This window comes from Geotrypetes seraphini, chromosome 19, assembly GCF_902459505.1.
Source record: "Geotrypetes seraphini chromosome 19, aGeoSer1.1, whole genome shotgun sequence".
Taxonomy (NCBI): Eukaryota; Metazoa; Chordata; class Amphibia; order Gymnophiona; family Dermophiidae; genus Geotrypetes; species Geotrypetes seraphini.
Genome location: NC_047102.1, coordinates 13,060,486 through 13,078,765, shown reverse-complemented (window position 1 = coordinate 13,078,765; position 18,280 = coordinate 13,060,486). Strand labels below are relative to the sequence as shown.

The 18,280-nt window shown below is 42.6% G+C and overlaps 1 protein-coding gene across 2 annotated transcripts in view; it reads right to left on the bottom strand.

Annotated features, from left to right (window-relative positions):
- F2 (coagulation factor II, thrombin) overlaps positions 1 to 17,615 on the bottom strand; it is a 28,903-nt gene extending 11,288 nt beyond the window's left edge. Inside the window, exons 1-8 of one of the 2 annotated variants that reach the window (XM_033928894.1) lie at positions 17,476 to 17,615; positions 9,468 to 9,631; positions 8,481 to 8,505; positions 7,477 to 7,527; positions 3,546 to 3,651; positions 2,703 to 2,839; positions 1,885 to 2,190; positions 1,591 to 1,698 (exon numbers count right to left, since the gene is read on the bottom strand). In XM_033928894.1, coding sequence (XP_033784785.1) covers positions 1,591 to 1,698; positions 1,885 to 2,190; positions 2,703 to 2,839; positions 3,546 to 3,651; positions 7,477 to 7,527; positions 8,481 to 8,505; positions 9,468 to 9,631; positions 17,476 to 17,491 — 913 coding nt within the window. In that variant the 5' untranslated portion in view covers positions 17,492 to 17,615. Of the gene's footprint in view, positions 1 to 1,590; positions 1,699 to 1,884; positions 2,191 to 2,702; positions 2,840 to 3,545; positions 3,652 to 7,476; positions 7,528 to 8,480; positions 8,506 to 9,467; positions 9,632 to 16,966; positions 17,438 to 17,475 lie in introns of those variants that run through there. The other variant, XM_033928893.1, reaches the window with a different exon arrangement.
- Positions 17,616 to 18,280: the final 665 nt, after the last annotated feature.

Genomic DNA, 18,280 nt, shown 5'->3' with positions numbered 1-18,280 from the left:
TCTAGATTCAGTGGCGTAGCGAGTATGAAAGGGGCCCCACCCTGCTCCCTTCTTCACCCCATCTGCTCCTTCCCCTCTCCTTCCTGCTGCACACGCACCCCCCCTTCCCTTCCCCCATGCCTCTTCAATGTTACCGTTGCTGCTCGCGCCAGCATCGGCTCTTCCTCTGACGTCACTTCCTAGGCGCGGATCCAGGAAGTGATATCGCAAGAAGAGCCGATACTGGTGCGAGCAACAGGTTGGGATTGCTGCTCACGCTGGGAACTTTAAAGAGGTACTTGGGAAGAGAAGGGGCAAGCGATAGTGGGGGGGAGGGAGCGGAAAGTTGAATGGGTGCTGGTGCCCCCACCCAGTTGGCACCCGGGGCAGACTGCCCCTCTGCCCCGACTCTGCTTTTCAGGAATAATGTGATGAATATGCATCAGATAGGAAGAGAAGACTAGTGATTAGTGAAGTGGGCTCAGAACCTGGTGAACCAGGTTTGATTACCACCTCAGCCCCTTGTGACACTGCAAGTGCAAGGCATTGCAAGTTACTCAAAACACAACGGCAAGACGGATCACGGCATTATTGAAGTATGATCGCATTTCACCTTTTCTCCAACAATTGCACTGGCTACCAGTTCTTTTCAGAATGCAATATAAAGCAGTAATGATTTACCATCAGTTCTTGTATGGAACCATACCTGAATTGTTCAAGATCAACATGTCTAATTATTTACCAAATAGATCATTACGTTCTGAGAATTTAGCTCTACTGAAAACAAATGCTAAGCCGAAGCACCCGGAGACTCGTAAAATGACCTGTCGTGTAGGATTTAAAATATAAAACTCCCATGTGGGTCAAATACGAAATAGCTGTGATAAGGGTAGTTTTAGAAAATTACTTAAGACACAATTGTTTGTAGATGCCTTTTTCTATCTAATGCTTGCTTTTTTTTTTTTTTTTTTAGTGTTGCTGATTGCAGAATTAACTCATGACTTTTTGTATAAGCCTTTGGTATTATTTTGTGGATATATTTCCTGAGGGTTATTTGTCTGTTTAATTATGGGGTTTTTTTTTTGTTTTTTTTTTTTACAATTTTATGTATATAAATCATGTAAACCGTTTAGTTTTAAATGGTATAGAAATTAAAATAAATAAATAAAATACCCTCCATTGCCACAGGTACAAAAACTTAGATTGTGAGCCCACTAGGGACAAAGAAAGTACCTGCGTGTAATAAATGTAAACCGCTTTGATTCTACCACAGAAAGGCAAGGTATCAAATCCATTAACTTTTATGTTTATGAGGTAACATTTGTATAACAGGGAAACACTATATGCAAATCTGTCTCAGGCATATTCGCTGCGGAGATCCTGAAAACGTTACTGGAAAGGTGGGTGTGCCTCCAGAAGAGGTCCGAGAAGTACTTTTCTACAGCGCCTTCTGCTCGCATAGACTGGAGCTTCAGTAATTGTGAGTATTCTCTATATTTTATTTCTTGCAGCAATTCCTCCAACCCTAGACTGATAAGTGAGAAATTGTAGGCTGAGGCCTGGTGGACAGTCATATTATTGAAATGCTCAGCCCTTCTCTGAGGGGATCACCTGCTTCACCGGAACCAAAAGACTTTTCATCAAAGAAAATCTCCCGCTGCTCTGAGGTAGTCCGACCTTGGCCCACATCGATGATATTCCCTTCATCCAGAGGACTGTCTGCCAGAGAAGAGACAGGTGAGACATAATAACGAGAATGAGGCATAACTGGGGAAGAGAAAGAGAGAATATAAAGTAGGGGAGGTTCAAATGAGGAAGAGGGAGAGACTGGAAGATGGAGGAAAAAAAATACATAATGGGGTAGAGGAACAAAATGATTATGCATCAGTAGATATTCCTCCTTACCACAATAATTTACATTACAGTACTCAAAAGTTAGGTTGGAATGATCGACGAAGCACCAGACTCCCTCCAAATCCCCATCAGGATTCCGACAGAAATTGTCTACTAGAATTACATTGGGCAAGAATTTATACTGTTTGCTAAGATCCTTTGCCATATCCGAGTGCCAGGGGAGGCATTTCAGGCCTGAGATGGTGACTGCCAGAGTGCCATTGTAATATAGCCCACGGTCCTCTTCACAAGGCAGGTCCTCAGTGTCTGGTGGTGGGAGGGACTTTGGCACAATTGGCGATGTGGTCCAATTCTGACCTGAAAAAGCAGGTCAAGCTTATGGTTAAAGTTAGAAACATGATGGCAAATAAAGGTCAAATGGCCCATCCACAGCATCCACAATCTCCTCCTCTTCCTATTGGCTAAGGCTCTTTGCATCTGCATTGTGAGGTCATAGAGCTTTAAAGTTATAGGCTAAGGCTCTTAACACTTGCATTGTGAAGTCATAGAGCTTTGTGTTTATAGAAATATCTGATGTCAGATAAAGGCCAAATGTCTCATCCAGTCTGCCCATCCACAGTAGCCATTATCTCTTCCTCTCTCTACGAGATCCCACGTGCCTATCCCACGCTTTCTTGAATTCAGACAAAAGAGACTCGACTCGTGCGCAGTTACGGCACGTAGGTATTTAAATGTCTCTCTCATATCTCCCTTCTCCCACCTTTCCTCCAAAGTATACGTATTGAGATCTTTAAGTGTGTCCCCATAGGTTGTCCATGAAACATCAATGATCAGTTAGTCTCTTCCTTCCCCTGTGTCCTAGCACTCACCACACACTGGAATAGCACACTCTTCTTCTTTCAGGGTAGCATCTCTGGTGTAGCACCAAGGGCCCTTTGTACTGTTGTTTGGGTTCCGACAGTAATTTTCACTGAGGTCTTCGAAAGGGTGACTTATATTATTGATTCTGTCAAATATAAAAAAATGGAACTTGAACTCTAGTTTTATTCTATTTTCCAGTTTACTATTTTTTTTTTAAGTACTAAAGTAGAGCTTATCGATCTTTTTGTGCCCATTACCCTTTGATCATGGCCGAATAAAACTGTATGACCTGGAGATGCAGAGTAATGATGCATCTATGGAGACCTCCCCCCCATCTAGGTCGTTACCCCAAAGGCAAGTTTGGTGACCCCCCCCCCCCCCATTTGTGCTCCTGTCCCACAGATCGGGAAGCTCTACCATTAAAGAGTGCAAGCACCTAGCAACATAACGTAGGCACCAGTATATTAGACCAGTTTTCATGGCCTAAATACCGGCGCCTAACTCAATCCATGCCCAAACTCCACCCCTAACCACGTGTACTTTTCAGGTAAGTGCTGCTTGGTGCACTGACACAGAGAGGGTGGGAGGCACTCCCGCCACACTCGCCCTCTGCTCTGCCGCTCCGCTCCTTCCCTACTTCATGTGCTCCCCTTCCCCCGAACCTGTTTAGCTTCCCTGGTGCGAGCAGCATCTCCAACTTGCGGCCTGCGCCAGCAGTACCCCTCCCCCCCCTTACTATAGCAATTGCCCTACTGAATTAGGTGCCTACCAGCAAATTAATTTTTTTAAATCGTTTTTTAAAATCAGTTTTTAATGGCGCTTTCAATTATGACAGGGAATCGAGAGCTTACGTTGTTCTGTGGGGGAAATTGCTGACCCAGAACTGGCAGTCGATTCCCGATTTGGTGACGCTGATTTGTCCTCTGTAGTTTAGTCCAGAATCTACAGCACATTCACCTGTAGAAAGCAGAACAGCCTCGGTGAGTCTGAGATTGTGTTCCACAGCTATGCTGCGAGTGTAAAAGAAGGAAATACTATGGAACAAAAAAAAAAATAAATAGCAACCACAGCTGTATCAGTTTACAAAACATGGGTGACTTGAATCTACACAGAGTAGTGGATAAAGCTCTGGTCACTTTGTTGGGCAAACTGGATGGGCCGTGGGTTTTTTTTCTGCTATCATTTACTGTGTGTTATTGTAATAATTCTAAACAATATTATTTACAATATTAAAACATGCACAGTGTAAGCACAGATAAGTCTCATCACAATATATGTAATAAAAAAAACAAAGCAAACAACCCTACGACAGATGCACCACAACGAGAACATGGGGAAGGAACCGTGCACATCAACCTGAGATAAAGTGGAGTTGATTGAATACAATCAATTATTAAAAACACAAACATATCATATGGAAATTAATTAATCTTGCAGATCCTTGTAGATCTGACACAGTTCGTGTTTTGGCTTCGTGGTTGAAGTCTGCCTCAGGGGTACCCATGGTGACGATCTGATAGCTGGCACTTCAAAATCAGATAACATACAGTACGATGACTTTTTCTCACATTTTTTTGGGTTGTTTGTGGAAACAGAGCCACAAAGATTTTTAAACAATACTTCTGATCTTCACTTTAGACACATTCTCCAAATCTACTCATCGTATTGAATGTTATCTGATTTTGAAGTGCCATCTATTGGACCGTCACCCCTGAAGCAGGCTTCAACCACGAAGCCGAAACTTGGACATTGTCGGGTCTACAAGATTGATTAATTCTCCCTGGACAGAGATCTTCCAGCCACACAAGTAGGTGACGTCCCCGTGACGGAGCCGATCCGGCAATCTAAAAGCTGCAAAGCTAAAAGAGCTTTACGCATATGCCAGCCCTCCCGCCCGAATGTATCCATTCTGCCCCGTGTATAAACAAACCCCCAACCGCCAAACCCAGTTTTAAAAGTTTCCGCGATAGTGTACAGACTCGGTAGTCTACAACGGTGTCAGCCGTTTTTTCTTATCGCTTCAACTTTTACTTTTACTTTCCAACATTGTTCTACTCGAATTCGATTTAGCAACGCTTTTATTTACCATGTCGGCACGAGTCAAACCTGGGTTTAAGCGCTGCTCCACCTGCGCTCATAAGATGTCCGTCACTGACCCGCATGCTTCTTGTATCCGATGTTTGGGGCCCCAGCATCGGTCCGTATCCTGTGCTCTTTGCGCCCAATTGAACAAGCGCTCCCTGAAAATTTGGGCGCTGAAACTCAAGGACTTTGCTCTGCCCCCCAAAGCGGCTTCCGTTCTCCCCTCCGCCTGTCCGCAAGGGGCTTTGGAGCTGCTGGGGCCGCTCACAAGGTGCCGACGCTTGTCCCTACCAAGCCGGCTCAGGCACCAGCGTCTCCTGCGTGTGTAACGTCGGTGCTGCTGACGTCACACGCAGGGACGCTCCCAATTGGTTCAGCCACTGCTCCCTCTGCCCAATGCCTGCTGAATTGCCCTATCTCGGTCCCGCCCTTGACCCCCGACTGAATCCAGCCGTCGGCACCGAGATCCTCGATGTAGAGAGCCTGCAGCTCTGCCTTCCACCTCCCCAGACCGGCATACCCGATCAGCCTCAGTCAGTCCCCCCAGGAAAGTACAGAGGAAATGTAAACATCTTATTTCCTCTACTTCCTCCTCCTCTTCAGGCTCTCCTCCTGCCTTGCCCAGGATTTGCTTCCTCCCCTGATCCCTCAGCAGTCTCAGCCTCTGATGCAGCCTGCACTTTTTCAACAGTTCCAACTTTTTCAACAACAACAGCAACTGCTTTCTGCCTCTCCTCCGCTCAGTCTATAGCACCGGACAACCAGCTTACATATCCCCCCCACCTGGTCCAGCAGTCAGATGGCCATATCTCTGACTCTGTCTCCACTACCTCTTCTATGGAAGCAGCAATCCATTCCTCATATGCTTCCTCCTCTCGCTCTCCCTCGCCTGATCTGCAGACGGACCCCCTGCTCTCTTCACTGGCTCCTGACGACGCTCCCTCTGAGCGGGATAGAGCGTCACCACCTGAGGACACGTCATATCCACGTTTCCTCTCCAGGATGGCGACTTCCTTACAATTGGCCACTACTGCTCAGCCCGACCCCAGGGAACAGAGACTTCAGGTGCTTAAGTATCTTCATGTTCCCAAAGAAGTGGTCTCGCTGCCCCTTCACGATACTTTGGCTGAATCTCAGAAAGCAATCTGGACCACCCCCTACTCTTCCAGGGTCACTAAACGCAGTCTGGAGCACAAATACAAGGTCCAGGACGTAGCGGGGTTTGGCAAAACTCAACTGCCTCACCAATCCTTGGTCATCTGCTCGGCTTTACGAAAGTCCAAATCCTCCAAAGACTTTCCATCTACTCCCCCAGTCCGAGATATGCGCATCATGGACGCCATGGGGAAACGATCATACCAAAACTCCATGCTGTCTGGTAAAATTGCTGTACATCAATTCTTCTACACCCAATATTTATATTCTAATATGGAAGATCTGAGAAAATTGGTCGATACATTACCGGTGCCCACACAAGAAGCTTTTAATACCATCCTTTCCAACTTTGAGGAATGCTCCAAGAACCTCATCGCGTACTGTTATTCCTCCGCCTCCAGTCCTGCTCTCCAGGAGTTCTCTCCACATGTCACGGCTCATGACCTCCGAGCTATGGCCACCACCTGGGCTCGCATTCGCCTCGCTCCTCTCCCAGAGATCTGCCGAGCGGCTACCTGGTCCAGAGTTCATACCTTTGCCAAGTATTACTTCCTTGATGTGGAATCCGGAGCGGATGCATCGCTGGGTTCTACGGTACTGCAAGCGGCTTTATGAGGCGTCAACTTCCCTCCTCTGCTGCTTCTCAGGTAACAGATCTTTATTATATACGTAAGCATGTTTTTACTCTGTTACCTTCAGCTCGGGAGGCACCTACTTGTGTGGCTGGAAGATCTCTGTCCAGGGAGAAATAGAAGTTGCTTACCTGTAATGGTAGTTCTCCTTGGACAGATGATCTTACAGCCACACAATCCCGCCCGGCCTCCCCTTTGGTTGCCGCCAGCTTTATACCTAACTGGGTTTGGCGGTTGGGGGTTTGTTTATATACGGGGCAGAATGGATACATTCGGGCGGGAGGGCTGGCACATGCGCAAAGCTCTTTTAGCTTTGCAGCTTTTAGACTGCCGGGTCGGCTCCGTCACGGGGACGTCACCTACTTATGTGGCTGTAGGATCATCTGTCCAAGGAGAACTACCGTTACAGGTAAGCAACTTCTATTTCCCATATGATAATGTTTGTGCTTTTTTTTTTTTTTTTTTTTTTTGTATTAAAATTTCAACTTTATTGTTTGGCCAACAAATGTTTGTGCTTTTAATAATTGATTGTATTCAATAAACTCCACTTTATCTCAGGTTGATGTGTATGGTTCCTTCCCCACCTCATCACAACATATCACATTTAACATGCAGCAAGACAAATTTCCCACTATAGTGCAAAACTCCACAAATTATAATTAGCAAAAATACCCCCCCTTCCGAAAAATCAAAACCCCCTCAAGAGATCCTTCATTTGAATTGAGTTAAGTAATTAAATCAAAAGTCCCAATCAAAGGTCTCACCTATCACATTTTTTCACCTTCTTTTTGTCTGTCATTATTTATTCATCCTGCCTCTTCTTGGCATCATTTCACCTGTTACACTCCTTGTTCTGCTCCCCTTTCCTCTCCCACCATCACTTTATTTTTCTTTCCTCCCAGCCAAGTCTTACCTTTTAAGCAGTTATCCAGTAACGGCCTTGGCATCTTCCCAAATTTACAGGCTAAAAGAATCAGATTTATAAGACCATTCAATGAACAGAACTACTGCCAGAGCTACGACAAATCAATAGACACTAAGGGCTAAATTCTCTATAATACGTCTAAACTTAGGCGTGCTTTAGACGTCCACAGTAATTGAATAATTACGGCGTTAAGGGTCTTAATAAGCGTTAATTGGGACTTAGACGCAACTAGACGGCAGATAGACGTCCACAAAAGATAGACGGCAGATAGACGTCTACCGGAAGACATAGGCGCGTCTATATATGTAGACGTGGGCGTGACATGGGAGTGGTGATGGGCAGGCACTACTTAGACGCTACTTAGGCGGCAAACCGCGTCTAAATATCGTCTATAATGTAGGCGTAAGAAACGCTGGTCTAACGTGGGATTTTGCTTCATTTCAATGCAGTTTCAACTTTCTTAATCCCGGCTCCCCTTTAGACGCGAGTTAGACGTCCTTGGTCAAATAGTGGGTTTGAATAGGTAATTTTCATCTTTTCTCTGTCCTAATAAATTTAATGACACCATATCAATGGAACACATTATATTGCATGGATAACAAACTACATTTCTGCCCAAACAATAATATAATTTACACATGGCTTTCCTGTTTAAAAACAACCCCCTTTTTTTTCTCACTTGCGTTTTCTGGACGTCTAAAGCACGCCTAAGTTAGACGTATTATAGAGAATTTAGCCCTAACACTACAATTTCTAATAATAATGTAACAGAAGCTGATAAGATATGGAAGGGCTATTTCTTAAGGAAACATGGTACAGCACCCAATAAACTTTATCCACCTTTCTATTGCTTTGCCTTGCACTTTCCCATCCCACATTTCCTACTATAACAGTGTGAATTAAAAAAACAACACTATGGGAGATGACAAATCAGATTTGCGCCTTTCCATAAATCTTATTGGCTGAAAACGCCCAGGTACAGATTAGAATACCTGTATATCTTGCCCAGAAGAGATTCTGCAAAATGAAAAGAAAACACACACATCAACACCTGTGGGGACACTTAACATATCAGAAAGAGACACCCTACTAGTCACCCTTTTACCATTACATACAGGAATTTGGGACTGGGGAGACAACTCTCAAATCATCCTATTACCATCACGTACAGGAATGAAGGCCTGGAGATGTATGGTGGGGAGTCACCACACCATTCACTCTTTTATTGTTATATACAGGAATTAGGGTCTCAGGGAGATAGCTTGGGGAGTCACTTCAATCATTCTTAATACCTTTACATACAGTAGACACCCCAACAAGTAACCTCACCAGCTACTGTATCTCCTTTGAATACTTGAAGTAGAGCCTGAGAAGGACATCCTGGGGATTCTCCTCACCAGTCATGGTACTACCTTTATGTACAGGAATTAGGGCCTGGCAACACACCCCAGGGAGCGACCTCACCAGCCACTATATCACCTTGACATACAAGAATTAGGACCTAGGGAAGACACCTCAACTGCCACTCTCATCATTTGTAACTGTTATAATCTTTTGTTAATTCAAAGGAAAAGGAAGGTGTCACGTGATCAAACTTCTTCAGTCCACAAAGTAGTCTAACCGCTGCATTTTGAACTAGTTGCAATCACCGCATATTCTTCTGGGGGAGTGCCAAGTAAGCGATGTTACAATAATCGAGTTGACTCAGTTTAAGGGATTGTACCAGAATTCGAAATGATGAGACATCGAAGTAAGTTCTGATGGACCGAGCTTCCAGAGGGTGAGAAAGATTTTTCTGATCAAGGAGTCTACCTGGTCTTTCATGATATAAAGCTGGCAGTGGCGAAAGCATGGCTGACTGCTGATAACTTACCTCTCTGTTTCCACAAAAGAGACACTGAGTTTTGAAAACTATAGGAAGCTGGTGAGAGGTAGGGGTTCAGGGACAGAGAAGACTGAAAAATACATGTTGCCCTTACCGTTTGTGTCCTATCATTTGAGGCCTCGGAGGCTTCCTCATAGCTGCACAGCTCCTCGTGACACTCGCGCTCCAGGTCCCCCTTCTTTGTGATTTCTTCCCATAAATTATTTGCACGCCGGTGACGCTGCAGTACTCTCAGGGCTTTCGGCTTCTCCAGGAACACTAAGGTACCAGAGCAAGGAAGCACAGGGTCACCACTGCCCACACAGCTGGATCCACTCTCCCTTTCTCTTACACCTGTAACCAGCCCCAGAGTGAATACTGCCCTCTCACAGTGCTGAACTAATAATCACTTGGCCAAAGAGACAACCTGATCTTTCTTCAGGTTCTAACGCTTGCCAGAAGCCTGTGCATGATTGCTGAAACTCCATTCATTTCTATAGATACTAAACTGACACAAACTTAGAGATGTGGATTATGTGGAAGTGTGGTAATGGTCATGCTTGAATAGCTTTCAGCTTACTTTCCATGGAGCAATTTTTCCTGCTTTCTAACCCCAGGACTACGTTCAAACAGCAATGTTCAGATAAGTGACTTCATTGAAAAATTGAAAAATACTAAAAAAATTGTATAACAGTGAAAGTGATTTTTGAAAAAATTGAATTTGAAAGAGAGTGTGCTTTTTTGATAGAGACTGATTACATTATAGTCTCTTATTTGGGAGTTTTTTGACCAAGGATGTGTCTGCTAGTCTCAAATTATGTTTGAAACCAGCTTGTCTATGTGGGTAGCTATATAGAGCCCCTATTGGACACAGAGGTCTTTTCTCCCTTTTGATATAATTCTGATATGTAGACCTGTGCTTTGGAGGGTGTTTTTTTGGTTATTGACAACTTAGAGATGTACATTTTTAAAATTACATTCTGTTATACGGGCTTCCAGATTGTAATTTGTGGACTTTAATATTGGAGGGGTGGAATTGATAGTTCCGGGCCATTACTGTATTAATAGGAGCATTGCATTTTTTTTTTAACTTAAATTCCTATGCTAAATAAGAATTAGACTGTAGCAGAGACACCTTTAACCCTTTCAGGACCATAAGGATCGTAGGCCAATTTTTGTGGTTTTGACGACATTTTTATGGTAAAAAGGGCTTGCAGATGCCAAAAAATTGATTTTTTTTTGTGAAATATCATTTTTTTTTTTTTTAAAAAATCACACTTCTGGCTTATGGACAGTGTGGCAAGTGAATCTTCTCGTCAATCTGGCAACGACGCTAATGAATGAATGTCGGAACCAATTTGTTTACATAAAGGCAGTATCCTATGGAATCCGTACATATCAAATTTAGAACTGTAGACTATCCCAATCAAAATTTATAGGATTTTAAAGTTATGGGACAAATATGTCCCTTGGTCCTGAAAGGGTTAAACAAGGAGAATTGAAGATTTGTAACAGATGTTGACGTATTTACTTAACAAAACAGCTTTTTTTTAAAATCCATATTGAGGGTTTAGCTCCCTTCCCCTTCCTCCGCGATCTCTATTAAGTAAAGTGGGGGGGGGGTTCCCCCCCGCCCCCCTCCCGTCGGAGCCGTAAAAACAGTAATTTTCTGCGGCGCGCACCTCCGCGCTGCGCTCAATTGTCTGCGTGCGCCTTTGTCCCGGCGCGCTTTTGACCTGACACCCATTTCTGCATACTAGACAGGGTCGCTCTTAACAATGTGAGTCTAGAGACATTAGGGGAATCCAACATGACGGGTGCGTGCTAACCTCTAGCGCACACCTTTACTTTTCAAACTGTATCTATGGGGAAGCAAAAGGGAAAGTATCAGGCTCAGTCCTCAGCCTGTGGTTATTCCTGTTAGGCCCAATGTATTCATTCGTAGTGGTCTTCAAGGATCTGTGAGGAGGCCAGCTGAGACTACTTTGGTAATAGGAGCACAAAAGAGGAAAGGGAATGGGACTTATATACCACCTTTTTGTGGTTACATATTGAAAGTTTACATATACTGTATACAGACTTATGAGGGGCGTTCAATAATTCATCTACCTCAGTAGGAGTTTTCATTAACCTTTTTGTTGTATTTTTCAATACATTCCCCTGATAGTTCCATACACTTCATCCACTTTTTCCAGCATTGACTTTAATGCATTTGAAAAGAATTCTTCTGTTTGACTTTCAAACCAAGATGTCACAGCTTCCTTGGCATCTTTATCACTGAAAACCGCTGTCCACGGAGAGATTTCTTCAAAACTCAGAACAGGAAATAATCCAAGGGAGTCAAGAGTGTAGGGTGGATGTTTCAGCTGCTGAAATCCATATTTTCAAATGGCAGCCTGAGGTTGTCGTGAAATGTGCACTGGCGCATTGACATGAAGCAGCAGCATGCCTGCTGTAAGTTTTCCCTCATCTTTTCTCCTTGACCTCCACAAAGCAATCATTGTGTTGGCATAACTCTCCCCGGTTATGGTTGTTTTTTTTGTAAACTCCAGAAGCAAAAGTTCTTCATCATCCCAGAAGACAATTACCATGACTTTGCCTGCAGATTTTTCTGTCTTGAAATTATTATTATTATTTTTTTTTTTTGGGGGGGGGAGGTATGACTTGTGCTTCCACTGCATTGACTCCATTTTGGACTCAGCATCTCTGTGATAGACCCAAGTCTCATCTCCTGTCACCAAATGATTAAAAAATTCACTTTTGTCTTCATGGAGCATATCCAAGTTCTCTTGATAGCACTGGAGCCTCATGGCTTTGACATGGTGTCGGCATTCTTGGAACCCATCATACACTAACTTAGGACATGCCCAACTTTTCATGAGTTTTTTTCCAAACTGTACCTGCCAGGATGCTCATTTCTTCAGCTTTTTGGAAAACCTTAATTTATCTAACAAAATTAAATCCTCGACTTTCTTGCACATTTCTGTGGAAGTTGCTTCCACAGACCGTCCAGTGTAAGGGTCATCTTCAATGGCTTCTGTATCCCACTTAAACTGCTTGCTCCAAATTTTTATTTTGTAGGATGATGGGGCAGATTCGCCAAACTGCAGCCAAGCATTCATGGATCTCATTTGACTTTTTCCTTTCTTTTATGAGAAACTTTATCACTGAACAGTGCTCCAAATCTAGCAGTTTTTTTTTGGGGGGAGGGGGTTTTACTTGATTTGCACGAGGACTCTCCTGACATCCTGTCTCTTGAAATGTTAGTCTTGCACTGAGCTGTCAAAACATGCACAGACTTGTTTCAATGCGTTTGCTACTTTCTCTCACACTCAGAAAGATAAAATATTGAACGTCCCTCGTATTTAGGAAAATGTTGAAGACCCAACTATTTGTTGAAGCATTTTTTTGAGCAAATGATTTTATGTTAGACTGTTTCATTAACTTTTTATTTATGTAACTCCTTGTAAACTGTTTTGGATAAAAAACTGTATAGAAATTTTAAAAACAAATAAATTTTGTACCTGGAACAATGGAGGATTAAGTGACTTGCCTAGGGTCACAAGGAGTAGGGCTACTAGATGTCTGGGAAAACCCAGACATATCCTTTTTTTAGAGAACTGTCTGGATGCCTGGAGGGATTTCCAGAACCCAGCAGTTTTTGGAAGGTTCTGCACTTGAGGCTGTGTCTGGAGGGCCTTCGAGCATGCAAGGATGAAATGTGACATCATCACATTGCATTCGTGCATGCTCGGAGACCATCCAGACATGGCTTCAAGCTCGGGGAAGAAGAGATGAAGTTTGTGTTGGGGCAGAACAGGGTGGGGGCCACATGTCCTCTTTTATTTACAGATGAAATCTGGTAACCTTAACAAAGAGCAGTGCTAGGACTTGATCTTACAACATATACAGAATAGGATTGAGATATATATATATATATATATATATGTAATAACCTCAATGACAGCAAATTGTCATTCGAATTAAGAGGAAAAAGGACTTCAGTAACCCTAATGGATAGTCTTATTCAAAACTGCAAGTCCGTATAACAGGGTACCGGTGTCTTTCATTGATCCCAAAACTAATTGCAAATCCTTGCAAAGGACCCTTGAAGAAGCCATTTTGAGTGGTGAAATGGGTCCCTTTTGGTTGAATTTGTTGGCGGGGGATTCTCCTTATTAAGCTAAGTGGCACACATTTAAATAAATAAATAAATAAATAAATATATATATATATATATATATATACACACATATATATATATGTGTGTATATATATACATACATACATATATACACATATATATTTTTTTGCAATAAATGTTGAGATAGATATTTCAGTTGGCTATGCATGGGTGTTTTTGAAATACAAGAAGAAATAAGAATTAAAAAAATAATAAAATAAATATATTAGTAACTTTATAAAAACACTTTGGCTATATAAATTAGATTTTTTTTTTTTTTTTGGATCATCGAAAGACACTGGAACCCTATGTTATACGGACTTGCAGTTTTGAATAAGACTGTCTGTTGGGATTACTGAGATCCTTTTTCCTCTCTTAATTCAAATGACCTTTTATTGTCATTGAGACCATTGTTTTGGTGGTTATTTGATCTTACGACCTCAGGGTGCTGAGACAACAGCTCTACCACTAGGCCACTCTACTTCCAAAAGAAGTTTTTTGGGTTGTTACTCTAAGCCTGGATCAGAATGTGCTACTCCCCCCCCAAATCCAGCAGCCTCAGCACTTCATAGCAAGGACATGGCAGATGTTGAGGTGAGTGAGGATTTGAACATCACAAACTCAGTTTTCAGAACTGACCAGGAAATCCCAGTTCTGGATAGTGGCCATCATGGGAGGTTTATTGAACAGCAGCATAGCCAAGTTTCTCTTTTATGGCAGTGTCTCTCAAACTATGCCAAGGCACAGTAGTATGCCCCAAAGAAATTCCAGGTGTGCCATGAGAGATTCCAGAATTTTACTTTATTTTTAAAAATTCCCTTCAGAGTATACACTAGAATAATGACATGTATGTTGCGTACGCAAGAGTCTTGTCAATAGTATGAGCGTCTGTGTGCATAAGAATACAACCGCCTAGACAAGCATCATTCTTGATGCGATTGGTCCTTGAAAACTAACAACAAATAATTTTATTTTTTATGTAGTAGTTATCCAAACTTGAGCAACAAAGCAATCAAGGCTTTGTTACCGTTTGGATCTTTTTATCTTTGCGATCTTGGATTTTCAGCACTGACAGAAATTAAATTAAAAAAAGGGAATGACTGCAGATGGTGGATGATGAAATGCATGTTTGCCTGTTGACTATCCAGCCTCGTTTTGAGTTAATTTGAACTAAAAAAAACATGTACATCCATTGCATTAATTAGCAATGCTATCTTTTATTTATTTTAAAAAATGTGTAAACTGCTAAAAATCTAAGTGGTGCACCATTGTTACAATTACCCATATGTAGCTTAAAGAACTTTAAATAACTCTCAAATTTAATTTTTTGTTGGCTTTGCAATTTTATAATTTCAGTTATAATGTGCTGTGAAAACATTTGCTCCATTTAGCGTGCCAGAGATAAAAAAAAAAAGTTTGAGCGATGCAGGTTTATGGCATAGGCTGGATCTCGGACGTTATCTTACCCTGGAGGAATTATGGGTTTGAGTCTGCATAACTTTTTTGAGGCTTATCCAGCAGTTATAACATTAGAAACAATCTAGGAAGCTATTACTGATTTGGACAAAGAATTGTTACCTCATGTTAATGATTTTGTCTCAGAAGATTCAGCCGAGAATAAAGCGGAAGAACATTCTGAGGAGCTACTCCAGACTAACAGCCTCTTTTTACAAAGCCACGCAGAACAGTCCCCGAAGCCCTTTAAATCTCTATGGGCTTCGAGGCCGTTAGCGCGGCTTTGTTAAAGAGGCCGTAAAACTCACTTAAAGTGGATTTGGTGATGGATCTATAATCGGCTGTAGTGAGACTTAAAAAGCAAAATTTGGAAAATGTCAGTAGAAATTGTAGCCTCCAGTTGCGACATTTTCCTTGGTTATCTATGGTGTCAGCTGGAGAAATGTGAGAAATTCAATGGAGGCTAGAAACATTCCACAGAATAATCTTCAACCTTTTACTTGCGTTTACTATTTTCCTCCAAAACAGCAAGACGCGCAGGCTCGGGAGAAAGGTCACTGAAAAGGATTTATTAGAAGTTACTGTGCTGTTGGAGATATGAGATTCCGCATACAGTAAGTGGTGTATACATATTCTGGAAGCCCTGAATATGTGTACCCTAGAGGAAAGGAGAGACAGGGGAGATATGATTCAGACGTTCAAATACTTGAAGGGTATTAACGTAGAACAAAATCTTTTCCAGAGAAAGGAAAATGGTAAAAACCAGAAGACATAATTTGAGGTTGAGGGGTGGTGGATGCCTGGAATGCGCTCCCGAGAGAGGTGGTGGAAAGTAAAACTGTGACTGAGTTCAAAGAAGCGTGGGATGAACACAGAAGATTTAGAATCAGAAAATAATATTAAATATTGAACTAGGCCAGTACTGGGCAGACTTGTACGGTCTGCGTCTGTGCATGGCCGTTTGGAGGAGGATGGGCAGGGGAGGGCTTCAATGGCTGGGAGGGTGTAGATGGGCTGGAGTAAGTCTTAACAGAGATTTCGGTAGTTGGAACCCAAGCACAGTACCGGGTAAAGCTTTGGATTCTTGCCCAGAAATAGCTAAGAAGAAAAAATTTTTTTTAAAAAAAATTTTAATTGAATCAGGTTGGGCAGACTGGATGGACCAATTGGGTCTTTATCTGCCGTCATCTACTATGTTAATATATGTTACTATGTGTCAGTCACCTTGATTATGACTTTGGCATTATGCTTGGATAAAGAATGGCTTCCTATATTATTTTTTGAGAACTGATCATTGATTTACAAGTCTTAGGGTTCATATATTTCCAGAAGTAGCTAGAAATACACACAAGAAAAGGGCATAATCACTTTCTCCTTATGCATCTGCAATGTTTCAGTTAGGAGTAGCATTTTCATGCAAATGTAATATACATTTTCAATCTGTGAAATATATTTCTTTGAACCTGCTCACTTAACACTTTGTTAGTCTCTAAGAAATTGGCTGTTAGGACCTCTGCTTGAATTAGTTGGAAGAGAATTACCTTTCTTTCTCCCCCCCCCCCCCCGCCCTATTTATCTTGGGTCTCCTACTGAGTTTTGTAGACTTCTGCAAAATACGTATATGGGGGGTGAGGGGGTGGGCGTTCTTTCCAATTATAGGAACTCATTAACACAGCCAAGAAAAATCTAAAAAGCATCTTCAGGAGACTCCCAGCATGGCAATGTTTTAAAGAAATTCAGGGGTCCTTTTATTAAGGTGCCTTTGCATTTAGTACATGCTAAATCGGTTAGCATGCCTTAATAAGTTTCTATTAAAGTCGTCCTTCTATAGGTTCCTCACACATTTACTGTACCTGTCTCTCTGCCCCCAACACCTCCACTGTAATTAAATAACCAAGCAAAGTTATGCCTCAGCTCAATATCTCCCAGTCGCATTCTGCATAGTTTAGGTCTTGTTCCGAGTAGGAATATCTTACCATCCGCAGGGTGTGAGAGGTGCAGCAGGGTGAAAAGGAGCAAACCCCAAAGCACCGGGACTCTGACCTGCTCCATGGTGAAACCACAGCTACAAAGCAAACAGGGAGAATGCGAAACATGGGGCCCAGATGGGAGCCTAGCTGGTTAATATTGAACTGGCATAAATAAATCAGAATAAAGACGTCACTTGTCACCGGACACCAAGTCCTTTCCCTCCCTCGATCATCCTTCCCTCTCTGTCAACCTTCCTCACAGATCGGCTCTCAATCCAATAAGAACTCCAATCGTGTAATTCTCTTCATCGTGACAGTGGCAGCCTGACCGTAATAAACGGCAGAAAACATGCAAGTCATTGTGTCTGCGTGAGAAAATGTTATTCCTGTCTCACTACTGGGGTTCTAAGGGCCCAATCGCTGCAGAAAAAGGATTCTCCAAAACCGGGGTGATGGAGTTCCAAGCACTTCATGGAAATAAAAGTGACATGGGTGCAAAAAGGAGGGAATCTTGCCTGTGGTTCTTTCCATGTAGCTCACCCCATGCCTCTGTCAGTTTCTCAGAGGAAGGAAAAGTGATGTACAGCGCTGCATGCGACTGGTAGCGTTATAGACATAAGTAGCAGGAGTAATAAAAGTGAAAGAATATTTTCTTTAAAGCTTCTCATACCTAAATTTGAGTTGCTCTCTTTTACAGGCCAGTTAATCCATGGACATACTTCACTGTCCACTTATTGGGTGTACAAATATTTACTTTGGAGCTAGTGTGCAATGACTGTTCTGTCAGTGATACAAAGAGCAGGGTCAGAGATAAGTCCCCGAATAGCAGCAAGCAGCCCCCTCGCTCTTCCTCACCTGCCCCCATCGCACCCACTGCCTCCTCCCCTTATCCTCGTGGTGTGTGCAAATATTTGGATAGCACAAGGCCTGTGCCCCCTGCCTAAACAATCATTAGTTTTATGCAAAGCATTCCTCTTATTTCTGCCCACGGACAAATGCCGTGAACTATCAAAGTGGATTTTGCAACAAGTTGCAGTGATCGTTTATTATAGACAGCTGGTCCTCCACATGAAAAGGGGGAGCAAGGCTCCCTATTTCCAGGCTATTAAAAACACCAGTTGGGACAGGTGGACTCTTATGATATAAAACTGTTACCAGTAAACAGATAACATTGCTCCTGCTCCGTGTAGATGCCAGTGGAAAACATTCCCCCCCTTACAGACAATAGGAACCAGTGTTTCAACACTGCAGTTAATAATATTCTCGCTCTCTCTCTATCCAATCCTCTAGGTCAGGGGTAGGCAATTCCGGTCCTCGAGA